Source organism: Hyposmocoma kahamanoa, unplaced genomic scaffold (genome assembly GCF_003589595.1).
Source record: "Hyposmocoma kahamanoa isolate Upper Pololo Valley unplaced genomic scaffold, ASM358959v1 232, whole genome shotgun sequence".
Lineage (NCBI taxonomy): Eukaryota > Metazoa > Arthropoda > Insecta > Lepidoptera > Cosmopterigidae > Hyposmocoma > Hyposmocoma kahamanoa.
Genome location: NW_020653750.1, coordinates 8,618,894 through 8,638,024, shown reverse-complemented (window position 1 = coordinate 8,638,024; position 19,131 = coordinate 8,618,894). Strand labels below are relative to the sequence as shown.

General features: G+C 35.8%; 1 protein-coding gene across 1 annotated transcript in view; it reads left to right on the top strand.

Moving 5' to 3' along the window:
* The window catches only part of LOC113228508 (serine/threonine-protein kinase/endoribonuclease IRE1), a 54,212-nt gene that overhangs the window by 18,210 nt on the left and 16,871 nt on the right, over nt 1–19,131 (top strand). The window contains exons 4-8 of the mRNA XM_026461843.1: nt 1,705–1,896; nt 5,053–5,293; nt 9,323–9,884; nt 15,649–15,839; nt 17,590–17,739. Of these exons, the coding sequence (XP_026317628.1) occupies nt 1,705–1,896; nt 5,053–5,293; nt 9,323–9,884; nt 15,649–15,839; nt 17,590–17,739 (1,336 nt within the window). The remainder of the gene's footprint in view (nt 1–1,704; nt 1,897–5,052; nt 5,294–9,322; nt 9,885–15,648; nt 15,840–17,589; nt 17,740–19,131) is intronic.

The window sequence follows — 19,131 nt, the reverse complement described above, 5'->3', positions numbered from 1 at the left end:
GAGTGAGTGAGTGAGTGAGTGAGTGAGTGAGTGAGTGAGTGAGTGAGAGTGAGAGAGTGAGAGAGTGTGAGTGTGAGAGTGAGCGAGCGAGCGAGCGAGCGAGTGATTGAGCGGGTGAGTGCGTGGGTAAATGAGTGGGTGAGTGAGTGGGTGAGTGAGTGGGTGAGTGAGTGGGTGTGTGAGTGGGTGTGTGTGAAGGTTAGGGGGTGTGTTAGGGGTGGTTAAGGGGTTGACAGCCCGTGAGGGGGTGTGTTAGGGAACCCAAATAATTGCAATTAAAATTAATTGTGACGTTGCAATTGATTTTAATTACAATTGATTTCAAGTGAATTGATTTTTTAATCTGATTGATTTTCTGATTGAAATTTTATTGATTAACGCCTAACACACAACAACACGAGACAAATAAACCTGTCGTATTCTAGAACTCTACTCAATGCTCAAGTCAGGATTGCACTGGAAACACAAGCACTGGAAATACGACCCTAATGGCAGGGACTAGAGTATGATTTCGAGTGCTTTAAACCATACTCAAATCCTGACTTGAGCATTGAGTAGAGTTCTAGAATACGACCCTACGTAACTTAACTGAGCATATCAAGAACAATGATTGAAGCAACAATTTTAAATAATTGTGCTATTTATATTGTAGTCATTGATTCAATTGAGAATTCGCCAAACAAGTTCAAAATGCACGTGTTTGGAACCTTTTTTCAGTGTACCTATGATAATATAATTATCAGTGACCAAATATAGGTTGTCTCATGTATATTGTTTAAATGGCAAAAGTATTTAAATACGTAAGAGTACCTATAGAAATACAACTATATTATTTTTGAGACTATAATTTGTAGCAAATACTTAATAGGATATAATATATATAATTTTTAGTGCGCCTTATGGTAAGCTACACGCCTGTCCTTAACAGTTGCATTGCCACTCAGAACTTTAAATGCACTGCCACTGCGCCCGTCACTCTGAGACATAAGTTGACAAGTCTCATGTGCCTGTAATTTCAGAATTTCACCAACAAGTTGCCAATGTACTCAAATTTCAATAAATAATTTTGTTATGTATTAGAATATGATCATTACCGAGATCCGGGATTTGTAGAAGGGGATGTCCACGTTATTTTAGTTTAGGTAAATTGACTCCCTCAGTCCGATCACTGATAATGACATAATTATGATAATAATGTAGCAGTAGAGTTCCTTGACCTTGACCGACTTCAATAAAAAGAGGAGGTTTTCTGTTCGACTATATTTTTTATTTCTATGTCACGCGATTACTCCGACATTTGAGAACCGATTTCGATGATTCTTTTTTTTGGAGTGGGGGTACCTCTGTAATGGTCCCATTCAAATTTGAAGACGATATTCCACCTCTAAGGGTGGCAAATTGGGAATGAATCTAGTTTATTGGATTTCACCCATTTTCCTTTAACCTTCCATTAAATTTCACGAACTATTGAGGTCGGTTGTTTTTTGTAATAACAACTTATAATAATTATTATTTTAATTGTCATGAACATTCACATCTCCAAGTAATTAGTAGATCTATGTCTTACCATTAACTTGTACGTAATGCCTAATAGCTTCTTTAGAAAAGGTGTAAAGGCATTACTAATGAAATAACTCGTGTTAAGCAATCGTTTCGTTATAACACATTACTTTTAATCAATATTTATCTATAACTAACTTACAGGCTTTGACAAATCAACAATATTTAATAATGGAGAGGACACGTGTGCGCCAGACAAAAAACGTGGCATATACGTCGCTAGGACTGAGTACAATATTCTGATGCATGATTCGAAGAACGAGAATTCAAAATGGAACGTTACCTTCTTTGACTATACGTCTCATGCTATGGGGAAGGAAATGTTAAATGATTATGGTGAGTATACTCTAATATAATTTATATGTATTAACGGTACACAAGATCAGTCTTATCAGTATTATTTTACGGTAAATTTTCCTGTACACTGCGTTAAATGTCTGTATTAATAAATATCTGTTGAGTGTACGTCAACTATTACTCAGTGATTACTTTACGTATCATTAAGGTAAACCTCATTCGTTACGGCTCTAGATTGTTATTAAATCCTAATCAATCTAGTGTATTGTCTTGATCACTTGAAATGACATTGCCCATATTGCCGTTAATTACAGTCTTAATACAGGAGAGCTTGAGATTCTTTTTATAACATATAAGCGAGCATTTGACTTCCATCTCACCTGATGATAAAAGACAATGAGGTCGACGATGGAGCACCTAAATAATGCCTAGTCACTCTCGCCTTGAAAAGGCGTTACAGCATTCAGGGAATAAGTTTGCAGGCAGGGAATTCGACTTCATGCCGTTCGCCATATAAATGTGGAAGCGTAACAATTCGTGCGAATGTTTGGAATATCCACAACATACATTCCGATAACTGAATCTCATATCAACCGCTACGCATTTAATACAGGACTTAGTAGCTATTTATCTATAGTGCTCTAAGACTCAATTCACATTGCCGCGTAACGGAATGGAAGTGAATTTTTGTAACGAAATTGTACATAGCATAATGAACTTAATGTCAATTGTGTAACGTAAAAAGTAGATACGATACGTTAGCTGCGGAAATTCCCGAGATTGCGCACTATTGGCATAGTATAATAAGACAAGTATGGTAATTCCATGCAAACGTAGCAGCGCTGCAGCTTATATGTGTGCGCGCGCCATCCCATCGCTCCTTTCATTATTATGCGAAAGTGTGCGCCCGTACACGGTGCGCGGCGGTCGCAGACACATACAAGCCGCGCTGTCATTTTGTAAGGAGTTACCATACATCTCTTATTTTACTATTCTATTGGCTCTAATCTTGTTTGTGCGTTACACAATTAACATAAAGTTCATTATGCTATGATTACAACAATTCGCTTCCATTCCGTACCGCGGCAATGTAAACTGAACTTAAGAACCTTTTGTTATGATGGTAACATATTTGTTCATTTCATTTTTGCCAGTCGTGTCATTGAAATGTGCAATTACTAGCGTGTCTATATGTAATTAAAGTTTTTGCAATAAAATGACCAATGTGGAGTATACAAATGATTATAATTGCTGATAAGTCTCGTATTATTAGGATAGAGTGAAATACATTGGCTTAAAGATACTTTAGCTGATGCTGTATAAACTAATATCATGATGTAGTGAATAGTAACTTTCGATATATACTACTGCTCGACTGGGAGACATTTTGGTCCATTATACCCGCTATATATTGCGTTTAAAAACTGTGTGTTGGAAAGTTAAATATTTTCTGTTTGAACTTTGATTACAATGTGTTAGCATGGTTGATTTTGGCCAAACAGCCAGATGACATTGCACACAGGGAATTATGTGTATTTATCGAGTTCTTAGGTTTTCGCGATTGTTACACATAGGAAATGAAACTATTTTTCCGGATTTAAGTCAACTTCAATCAACCGTGACCATGGGACCTGTAAAGGGCCCGAAACGTCGGTTTGTTTGAAAAAACAAATATACGCGATTGAAATCCGGAAAAATAGTTTCATTTCCAATTATGTGTATTGATATTGATAATAACGGACTCGAGTCTCAACTAGTCTTGCAACGAATGGTAAATTCTGGCTGAACACCGAATATTCGGCCAAACTATTCGATCTGATTAACGCATGTACGAAAATTGGCACAAAAATACCACACTTATTAACTTCACTTACTTTTATACGATAATTTTGTGCAATCTAACAAAAAAGGCACTTTAGTTTTCAAACTTATAATTTAATTTTATGACTTAATGAAGAAAGCAATTGTTTATTTCACTTAAATTTGATAAACTTTCAAATTTTGTTTTGGTTTGCAAATAATGACTAGGTACTAAGTTTTTAGGTATTATATATTCAGCCGAATAGTGATTGAAAATTAGGTATTGGCCGAATAGTAAAAAAGAGGCCGAACATCCGAATACAGAATAGTAACTGAGTATTCGTTGCAACTCTAGTCTCAACCAATGCGTAAAAGGAAAAATATAGCGATTATCAGTATTTTTTCACAAATTATTACAAGTTAAAGTAAGCCTATTTTTCGCTTATTCCCAGTTGTCACCACTGGAATAGTTTCCACTAGCGACAAATGGAAAAAAATCCCATATGTTACCAGGTGGTAACAAACGGGATAAAAAAGTCTCAGTTGCTACCAGTGGTGATTTCCTGTGGCGATAAACGGGAAAAAAATCCCATATGTTACCAGGTGGTGACAAACGGGATAAAAAAGTCTCAGTTGTTACCAGTGGTGATTTCCAGTGGCGACAAATGGGAAAGAAATCCCATATTTTACCAGGTGGTGACAAACGGGATAGAAAAATCCCAGTTGTTGCCAGTGGTGATTTCTATTGGCGAGAACCGGAAATAAAACATTCCATATGTTAGCAGGTGGTGACAAGCGGGATAAAAAGATCTGTTGTTGCCACTGGCGGCAAATGGAATTTAAACTATCTCAGTAGGTTGCCAGTGGTAAAAAAAACCAAATAGAATAAAAAATTCCAATTAATGTAAGTTTATTGCCGCCATCGAAAGGGAATAAAATAAAATTCAACTTAATAAGATCTATACTTTTATCATTAAACTCGATATTTTAAATTCCAGTTGCCGCAACAACAGATCTGTTTTATCCCGTTTATAACTTGGTAACATATGGGTTTTTTTTCCATTTGTCGCCAGTACAACTCACCATTGGCAACACCTGGGATTTTTTTATCCCGTTTGTCACCTCACACCACCTGGTGACATATGGGATTTTTTTTCCCATTTGTCGCCAGTAGAAATCACCATTGGTAACGACTGGATTTTTTTATCCTGGTAAAATGGGGCTTTTTTCCCATTTGTCGCTAGTAGAAATTACCACTGCCAACAACTGGGATTTTTTTATTCCGTTTGTTGCCACCTGGTAACATATGGGATTTTTTTTCCCATTTGTCGCTAGTGGGAACAAAGCCAGTGGTGACAGCTGGAAATAAGCGCTACTTTTCATTTGAAACTCAAGGTATAATCCACTTCACATCGACATCGAGCGGCCGAGTGATGTCTTTCGACAGAAAAACCGGAGATCTTGTCTGGTCACACAACCTGGAGACTCCAGTCGTAGCTGCTTATCTCCTCGACAGAGATGGCCTCATATCAGTGCCTTTTAATTCCATCGGAGATGATACACTTGATCATATCATGGAAGACGCTTCGACGCTTAGAAACGGCCAGGGCATTAAGAACTCTAATATTGAGTTGTAGTAAGTATATTTTGCTTCATCATGATAAGTACTATAGCTTATTGCGATTTTAGTTGTGCTTCATTGAATGATCAGTTAAGCAGCGTACGGAAAGTTAAATTTTTTTTGAGCGTTTTAACTTGTGTAACACTTTCAATTTTTAAGATGACTTGCAAGAATTTAATTTTTATTAAAGAAATAAGTTTGTTAGCAATTGTTCAGATATTTTTTCAAAACATTTTGACGCTGACCATAATTACACTGTCACTAGGTTTTATCATTTCTAGCATTTGGGTATTTGATTTGGTAGTTTTGTACATTTTTTCGCTATCATCAACCCTTTTAAATTCACTTTAGGTACACCTATAAAAGCAATAAGTGTCTTTTAAAAGGTCCACTAGTAACAATTAATAAGTATTCTTTTTGTAAATGACAAAACAAAGTTCAAATTTAAGACACACCCGTAAACATAATTCCAGGCACCATGCATTTATATTCTTAAAGGACTAGAATAGAAAGATATTGTTTTCACCGAAGAGAAAATTTTCCCAGGGTTTCAAATTCAAATTTTCAACAGGGACATGTAAATGTCGTTTAGTATATCAGTTTTAATATTGCCTAACCGTTTTTGACAAATCAAACATTCTTTAAGCTTAGGGCATTTAATACTCAAAATGTGTAAGGTGTCCCGAATTAAGTATCCGGGAGTGTATATTTTATTTTTCACATAAAGTTGTCACGCAGAGTACAGTTTCTGATATGATGAAGAAATACTTACAGCGTTGCACTCGCTTTGGTATGAACGATAATACAAGATAACCTGAAATACGGAAATACGAGATAACCTGAATGTAGAGATTTTCAAAGTTTAAAAAAACTTAAACAAAAGATGATCTTTGGTGGAGATCGAAATTCGTAGTGTCTGTAACCGAATGATCTCATCATGCGCCGGAATCATTCTGTCCCCTGTTTTATATATATATATAACAGGGGACAGAATGATACATATATAATATAGTAATATCGCGAAAAAGGCTAAGTTGTCATTTTGTTTTATGAGAATGCTTGTTCTAGTGTGAACACTAATTAATAGCTAAATACGTCGCATGGCGTAATAAATGTTCAAATTTGTGATAACAAATTCATGCTTCTGTCTCGAATTTGTGCTCGGTCCCATTTAAATTTGAAGAAAATATTCCATCTCTAAGGGTGGCAAAGTAGGGGATGAATCTGGTTTCGCTCATTTTTCGGTAATAATTTCAATCAAACTTGGCAAACAGATATAATTCCACGAACTTTTGAGTTCGGTTTTTTTAATAAAAAAGTTATAATTTTTTTCGTGCTTAAATCGCGTGTATTTGTTTCATCAAACAAACCAACGTTTCAGGCCCTTTATGTGTTCCATAGCGGCATTAAATTATTATTATATTATATTGAACATATATAATAACGTGTAATATAATAATATATTATTCCGACGTCGATTTCCGTGGTTGAGTGGCTTGCGCACCCGTTTTCATGGTGTCGCCAACTATGGGGTCCCGGGCTCGATCCCCGCCCGGATTAATGTAGAAATGTAGAAAAACTAACTTTTCTATATTGTTTCGGGTCTGGATCTTTGTGCTATAGTCGTTGTTTCCGGTTTTCATAATACAAGTGCTTTAGTTACTTTGGGATCGTGGCAACGTATGTGATGTTGTCTAATATTTATTTCATTATTAATGTGAACTACCTTATTTCTTTATAGCTACAAAAGATTTAATAATTAAATAAGGAACCAAATAATAAGGAATAAATAAGGAACGAAATTAATAATTAATATTTCACAACATTACCACAAAATAAGCATTTTTCCCGTAATAATAGGTAATCGAAACACGTTCTATTCATACCTAAAGTTTCTGGCCTTCACGCCATCCATTCATATTTTTTTTTTTTTTTTTATGATGAAGAATTTAATATCTTGCTATAGATGACGATCATATCATCATCATCACTGTCCTTGATTCATACAATTATAATTATAGATGTTATTATCTGAAATGCAATTTATTAATATTAAGATTTTATTTTCATTCATAATAATTTATTAGTTAATATAAGGTAATAAGTAACATTTGCTGTCATGCTTACCTACAGTATACACCACGTTTGGTGCGTGGAGTTTACATTGCAAAATCCGGGGTTCTCGCAAGCCGTCATATAAATACTAATAATAAGTATTTATCAAAAAGTAAACACATCGCATTATACAAACACTGCGACCTGTATTGAACAATTGTTTCTTTTTTAGGTCTCCGGATCATTTAGATTCCGACTTATGTTAATTTACACTATAGCATTTTAGTACTTATCTCGTTGCGTAACACGACCGCTCGCTCCCGAACGTAACCAACCGGTGCCTGTCATCCAGCAAACTTAGAAAATGTGCGTTCGTTGCATAGTTTGAGGGATACGGGTGGTGTTGCGTTCATTTTACTTTGTTTTTTTTTAACGTTTATAAAACTTACGTTTATAAGTGTCAGTATACCGTATACTTTTTTGTTTTATATGCATATTTAGGGAACTGTAGGTTTAGTAATATGTTAATTTTAAGTATGTATATTTTTAAATATGTAAAACTGTTTGTTCCTCAATAAATTAAAAAAAAAAAAAAAAATAATTAAAAATTTACGCTACATATGTTTTTACATATTATTTTATTTTAACAATATGTATTTTTAAATTAATTATAAGGGCCTAACACGTTGGTTTGTTTGAAAAAAAACAAACATAATTTGTGCGTTTTAAAATGCGAAAAATAGCTTCATTTCCTAAGTTTTTTACATTTTGAAACAAATTTTGTTTAGACAGGCAAAGTTCGATTTGTAAATACGGAAAACTTGTTTACATCGCCATCTTTGCTTTTTCCAAATCCAAGTTCATTGTAGCCTTAACCTACTCCACGGTACAAAAAGGTTTGATTTTATATATTTGTCGGAGAATCCTGAGATTAAATGCCGGAAACACTTTCCATTATCAATTCGTTTGTAAACATGGAAAATCATCGAATGATCGCCATCCAAGACTCTTTATGATATGCGACATATTTATACTCTCGATGGGTCGTATGCTGTTTCTATGTACCTATATACGCATAATGTCGAGTGAAACATAGTGTTCAAGGCCACGAGATCAGAGATTATTTTGTTGTTGTGTCGATAGTGCTTTGACTTGTTTTATTACCTGTTATTCCGTTTAAAACTGGATGTATAGCAATGTACGATTCATAAGTTACAATGTGTTCGCTAACACTTGAAATATAGAGAATTTCTCAGAGACTGACTGAAGATAAAGTCTGGCAACTGTTTATGATGATTATGTATACTAACGCATGTGCATTTGTAGATATACACACCTAAAGTTTTTCACTTTGAAGTTTTTTTTATAATATCAAGTGACAGGATGAACAAGTCATGCGGTAGCCTGATGGTAAGCTACACGCCTGTCCATAACAGTTACAGTGCCACAGAGCTTTAAATCTGTAAAGATCTCACTGCCACTGCGCCGACGCCTTGAGACATAAGTTGACAAGTCCCCATGTGTCGGTAATTTCACCAGCACCCTTACCCTTCAAAACCGGAACACAGTAATGCTAACATTACCGTTTGGCGGTTGAAATAGGTAAGGTGGCAGTACTTCCCTGGACGAACTCTTTTTATCAAATTGTCAATTAAGCTGATTTTGTTTCACAATGTAACTTAAACAAAATAACATTAAAAAACCGGTTATAGATCTCGTTTTGCTGATTCCAGATAAGTAAATAACTCGAATTCGCCAAAAGTGTCGTTTACGTTAATTAAGATAAGGAGGGCAGTATTATTCAAAATGTTATTTGAAAATATTTCTTTGAATGTCTGTCTACTCATTAATTAACGTAATACTATTACATACATCATATCGTTATGCCTCAGTGAAATATCTACATGTTTCTAATTGCGATCCTGATTACATACCATTTTGCTTTCTTTTTTAAATTTAGTAAAGTGGTTTTTTTTTTTCAATTTTCAGCCCCACATTATACGTAGGAGAACATAACCATGGGTTATACGCATTATCTTCACTGGTAGATAAAAATACGATAACAATCTCAACAGGTCACACACAACCGTTGCTTATAGAAGGGCCTGCAACTGAAAACTCAGAGAGTGAAAAGAAATACGAGCCATTCAAAAATATACATTATAAATTGCAGGATTTGAATTTACACGTTTCCGCGCCGTATTTGTTACTGGGACATTATAAAGTGCCAGAATTAACAACGGCATGGATGCCTCAAATTCCGAACAATAATTTCTTAAAAGTGAAAGAGCAGAGCAACCCTATCAAACTTATTAACGGACAAGTTCAAGCACAGTCAGAGAATGACGTAGAAAACGAAACAAATTTAAAGTCTAACTCCATATCGGTCTCGGTGCAAACGGAACAGTACTTCGAATTCAGTTTTAGACCTGACCTGTGGTACAAAAAGGCCTATATTTGGTTGCATCAACAAGAGAATAAAGCCTTGAAAGTGGCTTTAATTATTTTATGCGGATTGGTCGTCACTATGTTTTGGTATCTGCGATATCAGGTAATTGTTATTATTATTTTTAAATCTATTTTTCTCTTTAAAACCGACTTCAAAAAAAGGAGGAGGTGATACCTTCGGCTGTATGTATGTTTTCCGATTTCTCTATCAGTTGTTGGTCGATTTTGAAATTCTTTTTTGTTTGAAAGTGTGCACTCTCTTAGTGGTCCTGTTGTCACCAAGTCAGAATCTGATGAGTGGATCCCATGGAAATCGAGATCGAAAATCCTCGATTTTATAGGCATGTTAGTGTACTCACCGATTTCCCCATCAATTGTGGACTGATTTAGAAAATTCTTTTTTGTCTGGATGGGTATACTCTCGAGGTAGTCCCTGATGCCTACGATGCTGTACCGGGTTCGTTTCGGCTATCACAAATTACTAATTATTTTCCGTAAATAAAAGTCGACTTTTCACTTGACACAATACACATGTCATCAACAAATCACCGTCACCATGACAACCAGAAAAAAGTATAAAATGTACAAATGAGTCAGTAACAGTCCCAATGTCACTAAGAGTCAGAATCTGATGAGGGGCTCACGTGGAAATCGAAAAAAGCCGATAAGCAAACTTTGAGGTCGGTTTTTTTTGCAATGAATAAGTTACAATTAATAAGCAACTGTTTACGATACAAAGAATCACATAGGCGATAGTTCTACGTAAATATTGGGTTCTTTAAAAAAAATTCAAAATTTTTAAATATTCACCAAGAAAACACTACATTATAGGTAAGAAATACAAACTTAAATGATACACGTAAATTATACACTCATTTGCAAAAAAAACGGGCACCTAAGCAAATTAGCTATTTCACTGTCACTTAGAGTTCATTTAATTGAATGAATATACGGAAAGTAATTAAAAATTTTTTCATGAAATTTCGAATAAGTCAATGAGAAAAAGTAGTTCAAGTGTTTAAACCGCCAGTAGAGTCCTACTCGTCAAGTAAAAGAAAAAGTATATTTTACTTTTGTTTAGTAATGTAGAGAAAAAAATATAATCACTTTTTATTCGAAAATTGACTCTTGGTGCGTGTGACGTCGTCATACTTGCATGCAAATTGCCAATGGAAAAACACGCCGTAATCTTTTTTCGTTTACCGATTTTGAAATTGGCCCACGAGATACTTCGCTTTTGATAGTGTATCTTATATCTATTTTACTTTTACTATAGTTTCTCAATTTACTGCGGCAATATTTTTTAATGATACCACCTAACGGGATGAACACGTCGTGCTTTTTTAAAAAAAAATCAAGTGACGGGACGAACAAGTCGTGCTTCTGATGGTAAGCTACGCGCCTGTCCATAACAGTTTCAGTGTCACTCAGAGCTTAAAATCACTGAGACAAGTTGACAAGTCCCATGTGCCTGTAATTTCACCGAAGTGCTCGTGGTGGTAGGCGACACACCTGTCCATAGCAGAACTGCCTCCGTGGCCGAACGATTACCATGCTGGTCTGCCACGGAGAGGTCCCGGGTTGGATTTCCGGGTCGGGAGAAATATTTGTATGGCCTATATTTATTTATCTCGTGAGTTTGGATGTTATTTGTGGTTGTCTGTGTTTGTGTATTTTAGTTAAGTTATTGTGTATCCATGACACCAGGGATGCAGGGTGTCTCTCGTGCGGGGATATGAGTGTTTGTGTTATTATTACTATGGAGCAGCACTGCCACCGTGTCCATCACGCTGAGAAATAAGTTAACAGTCCCATGTGCATGTGCAATTTCACCAGCACCCTTACCTTTTAAAACATGCTCACAGTATTGCTTGGCGGTAGAAATAGGAAAGATGGCAATTCCCTGGACCATCTCTTTCACAAGGAGCTCTGTTGCTACTTACTACATAGGCAAACTAAAAATCTTGCTTAAAATTTGCAAAGCTCTTTTGCACCTGGATAATTTTGCATAAATTTATATTTATAGCGATTGTTGCTACTCTACTGGTTAGGTATCTGCATAAAATTTCCTATGGCTTCGAACGTACATATTAACGTAGAAGTTATTCGAAACATTCTCATTTCTTGGAGAGTTTGACGCACAAACAATGTGTTGATTGTTGACTTTGCGTCGACAAAAATGTATCTCGTTTTGTTTGAAATTTGTAGCATTTTAAAACGGTATTTCCTTTCGTTTGTTCTGTTCTACAGTGACATAAAATAATCTAAACGTTTAAATTATCCAATAATATTTAACGTCTAAAGTGGTTTTATATTTATTTGTATCTTCGGAATGTTCACACGAGATCTGAACCCTATTACATAAATTTAAAATGCAGTTTTGGTTGAATATGAAAACATTTGAACAGTGCACCTTGAATTAACAGATAGCGGATATTATGAGTAACGGCTTACTCAATTGGGAAATTTTAATGTTACAACGGATCAAGTTGCAGTATAAACATGTTTATCGTGGCATATGGTCGAACGCGCAACAAGCAATTTAGAATAAAGAGAATCCGTAATGGCACAAAGTTGATTGTGTAGTGGTTTGAAAATTGACACCTTCTAAAATGCTGTAGGCGTATGCATAGTCCGCCCACTTGAAAATACTTATCGATAATTAATAATTTATTAATAACTTGTAATTTATTTATTTACCAATACTTATAAATTATTAATACATGAATTTACCATTAGCACCAGTAGAGCTCCTTGTGAAAGAGTTCGTCCAGGGAAGTACTGCCACCTATTTCTGCCGCCAAGCAGTAATGTTAGCATTGTGTTCGCGTTTTGAAGGGTAAGGGTGCTGGTGAAATTATAGGCACATGGGACTTGTCAACTGTCTCAAGGTTTCGTGCGCAGTAGATGTGCCTCTCAGATCTTTGCGATTTAAAGCTCTGAGTGGCACTGCAACTGTTACGAACGGGCGTGTAACTTACCATCAGGCGCATGACTGGTTTGTTCCGTCACTTGATATTATATTATTACCTAATGCGATAGTAAGCCACATATTAAATATCTGCCCATAACTAAATTAATCAATATCTTTTCATAACGTATTAGGAATAAAGTTATAAAGTATAACTTAAATTTTGGGCCATACAAATATTTCTTTCGGCCGGGAAATCGAACCCGTGACCTGTACGTGGCAGTCCAACATGGTAACCGTTCGGCAACGGAGCAGTTAAATTAGCCTCCATATAAACACTGGCAAGACTGACTTGTCTTTGGTCTACGCGCGGTGATCACGCGGTTATATTATTTAGGAATTTAAATATTTGTAGCCTAGTAATAGAAGTAAATAGAATTTAGATTCGCCATTAATGTCGCCATAAAAATTTGCTTCGTGTAAGGGCGCGTGAACACGCTTAGAAATTCGACGTGGCTGCTACAGAAAAGATGAGAATGGTCTTGTACACGACAAGAACTTTGTCGGATCTAGCCACGAAAATATGTCGTGTCTGTTACAGACGAGAAAATGATGAGTATGTACACGATACGTATGCTTGCGGACAGACGAGTGTAGGGTAAAATGTGTCAGTGCATTACGAGTCTTCAAGGTAGCTGTCATTTTACTACCGACTGTGGGAGGAAATATGTTGTTGTATACGTTGACTACTAAGCAACACCTGTCCGCGCGCATAAACGTTCATTTACTGACAGTGCACATCACCCCGCCTCATACAATAGCGGCATGGCGCGTGGTGTCGGGGGTAGACAAGATTTTTTTTTTGTCTGGGGCCGAGGCAGTGTACACAGTTCGTGTGTAGCAACGACACGAGTTCTTGCATAGACCCGGCGATTTTTCTTGGCGTGGACACGCGCCTTAACTGGGCGTCTTTTTGCGTCGGGGGTTAAAAACTTGTAATTTATTACGATTGGAATACGGTGTTTAGTTTATTAATTTTCTTTTATCTTCATGAATATTGTTTTACATTCAACGCGAATGTATTGACCGTGCAATTATGTCACAATAGTAATCCTTGTACTACACTTGTTTTCATTTATGAACAGCATAAATAATCAAAATGCTATTAATCAAAGTGTAACCTTTCATGTTATACGGGCCGTGTCTAATTTGCATTATTTTATATAACCGACTACTGAGGAGATTGGATTACACATTTTAACCGGAACTGGTGAACGTATAATAAAATGGTGTTTGATAGTCGTCATATTGACTTTGAACTGGCAATCGGTACTATCTCAATTTTGACAACTTTGTTTGCGTTATTTGCATAGTACCTGGTTAATTAAATAAAAATAAGTAGTTTTTAAATATTTTTAAAAGAATGTACACTACGTATCTTCATCCTGTAAAGTTGTCAGAATTGAGATAGTACCGGTTGCCAATACACAGTGGATATCCTAATTTTATATCCTAAGGGACTCACCACATTTGTTCACGCGGAACAGCCTGGAGCCGGTCAGAAAAACCTTTATGTCCATGCAATATGAGCGAAAATGGCGTTGCGCGTTTTGCTACTTACTAAGAATACCTAGAGTTCAGTTTAGACTACAAATAAATTGGACTTTTCTTAATTTTTAAAACAACGCACACACTCACACACTCATAGTAGTATAAAAGTAGTAAATGGCGGTAACCAGTTTTTTTTATCAACTAATTGACGGTAAGAATAAGTCGTGCGTCTGGTGGTAATGCCACGCCTGTCTATAGCAGTTGCAGTGCCACTCAGAGCTTTACATTGCAAAGATCTTTAGGGGCACTATCACTGCGTCCGTATCCCTGAGACATATGTGCCTGTAATTTCACCAGCACCATTACCTTTCAAATCCGGAACGCAATTGTGTTCACATTATTGTTTGGCGGCAAAAATAGGTAAGGTGGGCAGTACTTCCCTGGACGAACACTTTCACAACGAGCTGTGCTGCTACGAAAGGACAGTTAATTAACGAATCGAATCGTGTTCGTAGCCCGTTTATTAATTAGTACGATAAACTTTTATCTGAAAAGTTGTGGTATTACAACTTCATTATTTATTAACATAAGGTTATATAATGCTTTGGAACTAGCTCAAGTCTTTAACTACAGCGACGATACATTTTTAGCTCTATAGAAACTACATTAAAAACTTCACTTATCCGTGAAAACATTACATTGCCAATGCTTAAGAAGACTAGTTTGATTCCTAGCACTTGCACTATTGCGTGATTTATTTATCAGTAAAGAAAAACATCGCGAAGAAATCCGCATTTTGGAAGGTTTGTGAAATACTTAAGGTGAAGTCAGACTCAAGATAGACGTAATTCGACCACAAGGAAAATCGATATTTCGACATTAAAAAATACAAATTCAACTTGTTTAATTGATAATGGAAACAGAACATACCGGTAGTGAATTATGGGGCAAAACACGATTGACTAAAGATCATTTGATAGAAAATTACAAAGTAAAATTGAAAAATTAAATGAAATTAATATAAAATAAAATTATCAGTAAAATGAAATTTTCACTTTTTACTACTTTCATCTACGGAAAAACCAGTTTCATTCGATTGTTATTAGCGATATTTCATACAATTTTCTCTGCTGTATCCCGTTATAAATACGCAGTTAGACTGATTTTTATTCTAAAAGGCAAATGTTTAAATATCGTGCAATGAATTTCACCGCGTCTACTTCACACGCTTCAAAGCCTACGCAATGATATAATTTCGCCTTAAAATATATTCATTCGTGACGTATCCAACCCGCATTGGGCCAGGGTGAATATATAGGTAGGATATATCTATATCCCGTAGAGAGCGGATGTTCTATTGATTAATACTATTGTATTTTTTGATTAAAAATGTTTTTAATTCAAGGCTCGCGAGTTCCAACAACTTTCGCAAGGCGGATCCCGAGGGTCGAACATGTCGAACAAATCAACCAGTTCTACTGGGGAAATTACGGGTCAGTTGGAGGAAGTTGGCGAAGGAGAAGTGCGTATTGGCAGAATCTCTTTTCACACCGACCAGGTGTTGGGGAAGGGATGTGAGGGCACTTTTGTTTATAGGTAAGTTTTTAGTTGTAATAAAAAGATAGGATATTTGACAAGTATCGAAAATTAAATGCTTCTTATCATTGCGAAATAGACACAATTTCACGGCCCACTGCAAAAACGGAATTGAAATGCATTTGAGAACTAAAATAGTTACAGGTATTCTGAAATACAGAGTTAAATAGAAACCGTAAAATATAACTGTTTGTGGCGTCATAACCTACATAGTAATGAACCGCTAACTTTAATCGTTAATGCTGGTGTTTGTTGAGATGCCGAAAAAAAACGGCGTTTTAAATTGGTGCATATTCCTTATTATTGAAGTAAGAAAAAAATTAAGTCAAATACTCTAATGACCTTTTCACAGACTTATATTATTGTAGCACAACATGTTACTCGTGAACGTTTCTCAACACGTCTCAATCAAGCGTAACTTATAGTATCTATTAATAATTTATTATACAATTTATTTAATGGAAAATTCTATTATTTTTATTAAATTAATATTTTATTTCTCTGTGCAAATTCTTAAATTTAATTAGGTAATATATTATGTTAGTAATGAATGACCTAGCCTAATAAGATATTTTGTATTTTTGACGTGCTAAATGTTATTAATGGCTTGTGACATAGCAATTAAAGCTTTTGAATCTTTATGAATTTGTTGAGCGTCACTTTGTAGCCCGGTGAACACGGAACATTTCACGATATTACACTGTGGCGTTGTACCTCTAAACAAGGAGTTTAGAGGTACAACGCTACAGTGTAATATCGTTATCAAATCAAAATTAAAGCCCTTTATAATAGCTATTTTTAATAGTTTGACGTTGTATGTATATACATATGTATGAACAATACGCTACCTGTGTTGTTCATATCATTGATAATGTGCTGTCAGAATGTGTAGTCACATTCACACAGCTATGACTAATGACTGACAATAAGTCTACTGGTAGCTATGTACGGTCTAGGTCAGCAAATGCTTGAGTCTTAACGCAATTTAATTCAAACTCAAATAGTTTTTATTTCATAGTTAATAAAATTACATTGTATTGAAATCGTCACTTTGTTTAAACTCTACTACTCATTCGTAAGCCAGATTTCCCTGAGAAAAATGAGTAGGCTCTTTGTAAATAAACATTTGTACACATTTATCATTTACAATATTTATTTCAAATATGACGATGCGTACCGATCTGGCGAATGCGCCGCGCGCATGCTGCATATGAGATGCGCGCGCGCTGTACGCGCACTGCACGCGCGGTACACGCATGCTGTTAAATGCATGTTAATGTATGTTGCACGCGAACAGTTCGATCAACGTAACGCGTGCTCACGAGCCTTTTGCAATCTGGCGCATTCGCCAGATCAGTACGCACTCTAATAAATAAAGATAACCTGCAAGAGCTAAACGGGCCACTGTCATGGATTTTTGTCAACCACGTACGCAGAAGCTATATAATAACCTCTAAGTTGTTGTTTACCACAGTTTTAAATCTCAACTTAAATTATTAATATTAATTAAAATAATAATATGCCAGACAACTACACCAATTGCCTTGTCTCAAACTAGGAAATTCCATGCACTATGAATAATGGAGCAATGGAATTCTTTCTGGGGCACTTCCCAGAACACACCGACCAGAACCAATTTAGAAAAGTTAATTTCCCCAATTTGGTCCTACCGGGAATCGAACCCGGGACCTACGCATCCAGCACCCACAGTGTAAGCCGGCAAGGTCGTTTAATATAGTCTTATTTACAGGGGAACATTCGATAAGCGATCAGTAGCCGTGAAACGGTTACTGCCAGAATGTTTTACATTCGCTGACCGCGAGGTGGCGTTGCTGCGCGAATCAGACGCGCATGCTCATGTCGTTCGGTATTATTGCACAGAGCGGGATAGACAGTTCAGGTGAGTGAATAAGTAAATAAATTTCATTGAGTAAAAATTCATATTGTTGAAACAAAATATTTTATTCTTTAACAAATTAAAAATATTACTATACATAGAGCACAATATAAGTTTCCGGAATTGGCACTCACATAAACAATATTTAAAAAGTAATTACAGCATTGGAAAATGGAACTCTTTGGCTGTAGAACAGCCACAGTTTGTTTCATCTGACTGTCACTTGTTTTTACATTGTGGCGTCATTTTAGAAATTGGTTGTCTACATCACTCGTGAAAATTTTCTACGATTTCAAGTGTAATTTAACAGTTCAGTGGAGCTTCGCTCGGCTCAAACTGCTTTTGGCGATGAAGCACCATACAGGACGACTATTTATAGCTAGTTTGCAGAATTCAAACGCGGTCGTGTGAATCTCATGACGAATTTCGTGATGGTCGCCTGTCCACTGCTGTGAACAACAAAAACATCGATGCTGTGCGTCGTGTGATCACAACAGACAGGCATGTGATATAGTATGAGATTCGGGCATCTATGAGTCAAATACAATCAATACTACACAAACATTTGGGTGTCACAACCATCAGAAAATCCAGAAATCCTCTCAAAGATTGTCAAGCGTATTGGAGATGAAATAGGACATAAAATAACTGACTCTGCTATAAATGAGGTGTATCGTCAAAAAACAAAACAAGGCAATAGTCATCTTATTGTACATCTCAACTCGTCGTCCTTGAAGGATCATGTCATCAAGAAATGTAGGCAATATAACAGGGAGAATAAAATTAATAAAAGACCACAATTAAACACTGGACATCTAAACCTGATTGCCCACCCAAATCCTCATCTACCAATTTATATTGATGAATCACTTACGGGAAAGGCAAGGAGACTACGATTTTTAGCTAAGGACTTTGCGGCAAAATATGGTTACTATGGAGCGTGGACTGCCTATGGCAAAGTTTATCTGCGAAAATCAGAAAAATCTCCAACCATCCGTATAGATGATGAGGAAGACCTTCGTAAACTCTCCGTAATATGACTATTACAGTTGAAATATTTTTATATTGCTTATCCTATGTTGACTAACCAACTCGTAATTTCATCAATGGTAAACATACTCAGATATTTATGTTATAAACACACCTTAACCTTCCACTCACACACTAGGAATAATATCCAATTTATATTAATACAATACAAATTTATATTAACAAATTTATACCAATATGCTTACTTTATCATATCAATACATTCAAAAATTTATTTTGCTTTAGTTAACAAAGACGCATGGAGTAAACCTTCACTCAACATAAATCACATATTACACAAATCAAAACTGACCCTACTGAACCAAGTTTATACCTGTATAACTATTTTGTACCTGCAAGACTTGA